The 7384-nt window shown below is 45.5% G+C and overlaps 1 protein-coding gene across 7 annotated transcripts in view; it reads right to left on the bottom strand.

Annotated features, from left to right (window-relative positions):
- The window catches only part of OXR1 (oxidation resistance 1), a 608937-nt gene that overhangs the window by 39407 nt on the left and 562146 nt on the right, over nucleotides 1-7384 (bottom strand). For all 7 annotated transcript variants that reach the window (XM_019528058.1, XM_019528061.1, XM_019528059.1 and 4 more), the window contains 2 exons: nucleotides 3789-3914; nucleotides 852-1004 (listed from right to left, as the gene is read on the bottom strand). In XM_019528058.1, the coding sequence (XP_019383603.1) occupies nucleotides 852-1004; nucleotides 3789-3914 (279 nt within the window). The remainder of the gene's footprint in view (nucleotides 1-851; nucleotides 1005-3788; nucleotides 3915-7384) is intronic.

Raw genomic sequence — 7384 nt, 5'->3', positions numbered from 1 at the left:
AGTCGCCTCATGCCCTTCACAGCATCCCAACCCCACTTCCCCCCCCCACACATGCTGCTGCTGCCTCCAAGGAGCATGGGGGGGGGCACAGGGTGAGGCCAGCTCTGGTGGCTTTGACTGCCCCCCCCACCCTGCCCCATGTTCACTGCCTGCAGAGAGTGACGGGGGGCAAGGCCAGCACTGCTGGGCTCTTCCTACCCTCCCTGGTTCCATCCACCCTGTTGCTGTCCACTCCAGGGAGCAGGGCAGGGGCAGAGGGGCCCATGCCCTCTATGCCCTCTGTCCCTTGTGTCTCCACCATTATGGTGGCGCTCTGCTGCACTGCCACCTCCTGTACCAACACTGTATTCACACTCTGATTTGTTGTTTCAGTCATCCAATCAGAGTGCAAATAAAGTGTTATGGACAGACAGACAGATTAAGGCTTTTATAAATATTAGATTAAGTGTTCTTCACTGTTAAATTTTGTTGGAACATAAAATACAGGATCTATCAACTCTGAGCTATCAAAAGTGGACTCTTAGTCACTTTGCACACCAAATGGCAGTTATCCAGCTGTATACCTGCCATTTTTTGACACTCATGCAATTTGTAATCTTGTCCCTACACTTTCACTATTTCTAGTTTTCCTTAAAAATAATTCAGCAATAAAATGGTAATAAAAAAAAAATCTCAACAAGTGTGGCTTGACAGCAGATTTCCCTGATCAAACTTCCTCCCAGAGACATGCCGCCTTTGAACCTGCCTGAGCAAAGATTTAGAATTGCAACAACCATGCACAAACTACAAATAGAGATAAATATTTAATTACTTGAAGCAGCACTTTTTTTTTTTAGCTAATATTTTCATACCTGCCCATCACTGTCTTTGATAACCATCAGGACAGGAGTGTCCAGGCCCAACATGGTTCGATACAAGGTCTTCAAGCTCATGCCATGCTTTGCAGTACTGTAGACAAGCGTCCATGGATATCCAATGGTTCGTGGGGGAAGAGTCTTTGTAAGCTATTAACAAAGCAACAAAAAATCTGCTTATTTAAGTAATATCGTTTAAATATATGCTACATAGGAATGAAGCCTGAATATGTCTTACTGAACCTATTAAGAGACCCCCTGGAATAGCCTTCCAGGTAATATAAGCTAAGACACCTCTATCTTTCAATAAGCTTTTAAAGCTACCTTTTTTTTCCAGAAATTATTACCACCCACAAGTGATCTAGAACAAAGATGTCCAAACTTTTTGCCCTGCGGGCTAGATGGGCAGCACTTGGTCCATCTGTGGGCCAGATCCGGCTGGTGGGCCAGATCCGGTTCCCCATCTAGCCACACAGGGGAAGAGGGTGTGTTCTGGCTCCAACTTAGCCCCATCAGAGAGGGAAGGGGAGTGTACAAGCCCCAACTCTGACCTGGAGGAGGTAAAAGGGTGCAGCCTGGCACTGTGAGGGGTGGGAAAGAGCCATAGCCCAGCCCCAGCCTTGCCCCACCAGAGGGATGGATCATGGCCTGGCCCTGCAGGGGGAGGAGGCATGGCCCAGCCCTCTGGGATGGCAGGGCAGGGGAGTGACCCAGCCCAAACGAGAGAATTTGGAAATGGAGGAGGATGGCAGTATTACCAGTACTCTAAACCTTTTAAACTACCTTTTTTGGTCTATCTATCAATCTATGCACTGCGGTTGTTCTATAAGATGGACTTTTATAGAAAATATCTTCTACAATATACGATTTTTCTTCATTCCTATTCTTCCTCACTTGCACGTCTTGAATATTTGTTCAATACAGCTGACATCTTCATATCCATTCCCCAATACCAGAACCTTGGTAATCCAGTAGTGCAATCTAGTAGTCATGAATCATCCTTTAAATTCCAGCAACACTGTGCATGCCCCTGCTCTATTTTTCGAGGGTTTAACACAATTAGCATCACCTGCAGAAATGGTCAATATATATCCACTGCTGCTGCTTGGTCTTGTTGTCTGAGTGATAAGCAGGGATCCGGGTTTTCCTTTTCTCACAGAAAAACTACAGATTTCCCATTTTTAAAATAAGAAAAACCGGTGGATTTCCCCCATTTTGCAAAGAGGTCTGCAGGCTGGCTGAATTCCAGCCTGCAAGAGCTGTTTGCAAGACAAGCAGGGAAACCCCCAACCCTGCCTGGAGGGAAAAGGGAAAGGGCAGGCCCCGACGCTCGCACTTACTTGAGGCTGCTTCAGGCTCACTCTTCTTGCTGGAGGTAAGTGGGGCTTGGGGCTGAGGGAGTGAAGAGGTTTGCAGCCAGCCAGGCTTGGGTTTGCAGTCTCCTCACCCCTAGCTGGAGTGGTTGGCTGGCTGCAACCCCCGCTGCTCCTGGCCAAAGTGCCCAAGCTGGCTGGGGGCTGAGAGAGCTGGGAGGGTGCAAACCACGCCCCCCCCCGCCCCCCCCAAGCTAGCTTGGGCATTCTGGCCAGAAGTGGGGGTGGGTTAAAGTTGGCTGGGCACTCCGGTTGGGAGCAGGGAGGCTGCAAACCTTCTTGTTCCCCTCAGCCCCCAGCCAGTTTGGGCACTCTCCGGCCACTGGGGGTGCTTTGCAGCCAGCCAGGAGCAGAGAGGCTGCAAACTCCCCCCCTTCCCTGCTCCCGACCAGAGTTCTTGGCAGGCTGCAAACCCTGGGTCGCAAATGCTGTGCTCCCCACAGGCCTCGAGTGCAGTGTGTGCAACTGGCTCGGCAGGGTGGACACAGAAAAGCTGCATGCTGCTGCAAGCTCTGCACTGCCCTGGCCATGCTTCCTCTGCGTGCACAGGGGCAGTGCAGGGTTGCACCCCTCACTCCTGCCCCTGCTGGCAGGGAAAGCATGGCCAAAGCAGTGCGGAGCTTGCAGTAGCATGCAGCTTTTGTGCATGTCCCCTGCCTCTCGTGTGCTGCTGTGCCAGGTTGCACCTGCTGCACTCTGGAAGTCCTGGGGGAGGGCAGCAGGGTGGGATGCATGAGCTTGCAGTACACATCCACTCTTCCCCTGCCCCCCCAGATTTGGGGGGCACAGATCTCCCCTGCCCCCCAGGAGTGTATGCTGCCACCGGGAGCCAGCCCCGCCTGAGCCCACAGCAGACACGCAGTAGGAGGGTAGCTGCTCATGCTCCCACTACAGCAGCCACTGCCTTCCATTGGGGGCAAGGGGCTGTGGGCCTGGGTCCCTGGCCCCATAGCCCTGGCAGCTGGGGGCCCCTCTGACAGGGCAAGGAGGCTGGAGGAGGTGGCATTTAATTTTAACCACAGATTTTGGGATTTTTAAAAATCAGGAAATTTGCAATTCTTTAATCAGAGAATTTATAATTTTTTTTTGATCATGGAAAACCAGGATCCCTGGTGATAAGTCCCAGATTAATGGAGTCAAGTGACCCTTAACAAACAAACAAAAACAAAGGAGACAAGGAAGCCTTTGCTAAGTATCAACAAAACATGACACTCCACCCCAAAGCATCCTTCTTTTACCTCCACGACATCAAACCGCCTATTTTTAAGTAAGGACAGGTAGCAATGGTTGCACTGAAATTATTGGATGTGGCAAGGTGAGGTTAAAGCATAGGCATATGAAGTAAGAACTAAGATAGATATTAGAATCTTCACTGAGTTTTTATTTTTGTATAAACAAGTTAAATATTTTGACTACTATTTGTGCTTTACTTACCCATTTCTTTAAATGTTATGATCTTCAGGACAAACTTTCCTTATTTGTTTGGAGTACCTGACAGACTGTGCTTGGAATATTTAAAGTACAATGACAAATCTAGTAAGCAACTATGGAAGGACCATACCTTTTCAATTTGACTTGGTTGTAGCAATTCACTAGGATCACTAAGATTTGGCCGAAAAGCTTCAGGCTCCAGGTCTGGTTTGATATTTGTGACCTGCTTTGAATTTATGTCTTCCCTTGTTGTTATCTGCACGAAAAAAAAAAAAAAGAAGAAGAGAAGAGAGGAGAGGGGAGGTGGTGGAAAGTCAGCATTCAGGAAGCTACATTAAGCCTCCACAAACATTTCTTTCTTTTCTTTTTTTAAAACAGAGTTTTACTCTGCATACTCAACATTGTGAATGCAAAGACAACTATCCATAAAAGCTAGAATGTTGTTAGAAGTTTGTTATATTTGACAGATAAATTACTCCCTCTTACAGTAAATATATTGGTATGAAACAATACACTGAAAAATAGATTCTTACACACGGTATGATGTTCAGAAGAAGGTCATGCCTTATATTTGTTCCTACAAAAAATAATCTGCTAGAAAAAACAAATTCTTTGAGCTCAGAGTTGAATTCTTTGAGCTCAGGGCTTTTAAAATTTGCTTCAATTGAGACAACAACATAAAAATTTATTGTCTTTCTAATGGTAATTTAATGGGATGTTTGAGGTCCACCATACTTTCAAATGCAGAAGAAACGGCAATAACACCACTGACTCCTTTTGTAGAGCACTGATGGTAAGTACCATATAAAAGCAAGATATTATCATCCCAAAGGCCTGAGCTGAAACTTGGGCCCTCAGATAGTTAATGGAAAACATGATGACTATTGGGTATTGGATTAGCCTTTCAGCATTAGGAAAATAAAGTAGAAACCATTAAAGTCAACATCTGTCAACCCTCAGAGTTACTGTGGTTACCGCACATACCTCTTCTTTAAATACAAGAATCCAACAAGGACTCTTCATGGTAATGCAGCTATTGCCTCAATAAATTGGCCAGGTTTTGTTATACTCTCTTGGTTTTTAAGCTGTTGATAGTCACAGGAAGACACAGCTTTGGAATATTATAGAAGGATAAACATATGGGATCATAGGAAAGTAGGGTTGGAAGGGATCTCACACGGTTATCTAGTCCAGCCTCCTGCTCAAGGCAGGAGCATCCCTGCCTTAATCATTCCAGGTAAGTGCCTGTTCAATCTGCTCTAGAAAATTTCCAGGCATGGAGATTCCACAACTTCTCTAGGTAGCCTGTTCCAAAGCCTGGCCACCTTTAAAGTCAGAGAGTTCCTCCTAATCTTCATCCTAAAATTTCCTCTGCTGTAGCTTGAGACTATTGCTCTTAGTCTTGTCTCCTACACCAACAGAGAAAAGCCCATCTCCATCTTCTCTGTCATCCTTAAGGTATCTGAAAACTGCTACCTATCACTGTAGACTTGCTCAATAAACCTGATTCTATGTCCTGAAGCTGAGGATTTGGACCTCTGCTTTTTGGAAATCAAAGGATGATTGTACCCAAGTTGCAGCATTTTAGGTAACACTCTGTGGTAGCTTTTTCCATTATATTAAGCTTGAGTAAAATTAAAACCTAGGGTACAAAAGGAAGATTTGCATTTTTTCTGTGAAATATTCTTCAACCAGTTCAAACCAAGATTAAAAATCAAAAGCAAGATGTTTAAAACAAGTTGTGATGGCCTATTAAAACTGAAGAAAAGTTAATTTGTTCTTTCACAAGCTATTTAGGCAGATAATGTTGAAAGACAGCAAAACAATGCTTTGTTCTATACATTCATTATGATAATCTTTAATAATCTTGAATTTAAGAAAATTTGCACTAGTCATTTGGAAGAATAAAATAAAATATCCAAGCAAAGCTCAAGTTTTCTATTACTTGTGTTGGGTGGCAAATATTTCTGATATAAAAGCATATTTAAACATTCAATATCAAAAAATATGAAGTACTGCTTAAAGTATGTGCTATCTGACACGTTTGGCCCACTCCTAAAATGTCATTGTCAGGTGTACAATACTTCAGAGCAAAAATTCAACAAGAAATAACTGCTGTTTAGTAACACAATAAAAGTATTTATGCACTATTAAGGGTCAAGTATCTAATAAAGGCTAGCTTACAAGTGCCTGCCCCAAAGTGGAATCCAAGACCCCGAGGGAAGTGTCTAAGTTCCCTAAATGGTGGTGGTGGAAGAGAGGTGCCAAATGACAATCCAAAAGAACTAGCAAATAGGAAATGCTAACCAGAGAGACATATCTATACTCTCACTCCTCTCCATATCTGAGGAGCACAAGGGTATGGACACAGGAATGATTATTGTAGGGTGAGAGAGAGGGGGTATGCATGTGTTTACTTCACAGTAAATGCTTACCAGCATTTTCAGCCAAACAGTTTTTCCTTTTTACCTTTCAGTCAAAGTTGCCGCTTTCACTTGTGTCAGAGCAAAAGTGTGCACAAGGACAGTTACCACACAGTAGTGGGCACATGGTAACACCCTGAAGCAAATTGTCTGCATGGCTTTACCTCGGGTCAGGGCTGCAGTCAGCTCTGCTTCTGTCGACTTGCAATCATGGGTCTGGAATGCTGAAGGACAGCCCTTAAATGCCTTCTTTCAAAGGCCTGAGGAAGGATTGCTGGTTTTTAAACCATGTTTATAGCTGGAGAAAGATGCTGGGGTGCCAGAAAACTAGGTTCAATGTTCTCCTCTACTATATCACCCACTTCTCAAAAAGAGGGCCATAACTACTAGTCTACAGAGCCAGTTGATGAGTGCACACTCCACCCATCCCACTGATGTTGGCCATGGTACAAAGAATGCAAGATTCCTGGGGCCAGAGTGAAAACAAGTTGAAAGCCTACTTATAATTGTAAATGTTTCATTTGACATGGGCCTAAGTGTCCCAGGGCTTAATGCAGATCAAAACAGGTGCACATATACACATTAGGGCTGTGCGAAGCTTTGGCTGCCGATTTGATTTGGAGAAGATTCATCCCAATATGGCAGCTAAGTCTCTGAATCAGAATTAAAATTGGGAGACCAATAAAAAAGGTCCAAATTGATTTGGAAAAGGCTTTGGAGGAGATTTGGGCAGTCCCTGCTCACCACTGTAGAGAGTTGGACCTGAACTCTGTTCCAGTAAGTAATGGACAGAGGGGAGGGACCATGGGAGGACCCCCCACCAGACCCATCTCCTGTCTGCTGCCCCAGTCTGCTGCAGTGGCCGTCAGTGCCTCTGGGGGCTTGTGGTAGAGCCTCCCCACACAGCATGGGGCAGCAGGGAATTGTCCCCCTGCCTGGCACCAGCTGATGAGTGTGGGGCTATTTTTTTATTTTTAAAGTGCCAGGATGCTGGGGCCAGGTGGGGCAGCCATTGACGGGGCTAGGAGAGTGAGCAGGGGATGGGGTCTGTTCAATTTGGAGATTAGGCCGATTTGGGACAGTGATTCGAGTCACTGACCCCCAAATCAGCCAAATCCCAATCCAAAGCGAATACTAGCCACTTCGCACAGGCCTAATACATATGACCCTTCAAGCTGCACTGCTGCTTTTCCACCAGCAGATGGCGAGCAAGAGCACATATTCTGACTGGTCCAGTGACTGAACCACAATAACTTACATACTTACATAGCCATATTTGGGGGGGGGGGGGGGGGGGGGGGGG

This window comes from Gavialis gangeticus, unplaced genomic scaffold (genome assembly GCF_001723915.1).
Source record: "Gavialis gangeticus isolate Ggan-Ray unplaced genomic scaffold, GavGan_comp1, whole genome shotgun sequence".
Classification (NCBI taxonomy): domain Eukaryota; kingdom Metazoa; phylum Chordata; order Crocodylia; family Gavialidae; genus Gavialis; species Gavialis gangeticus.
Note: the sequence above shows the minus strand (reverse complement) of the source record. Positions and strands in the feature narration are given on the sequence as shown.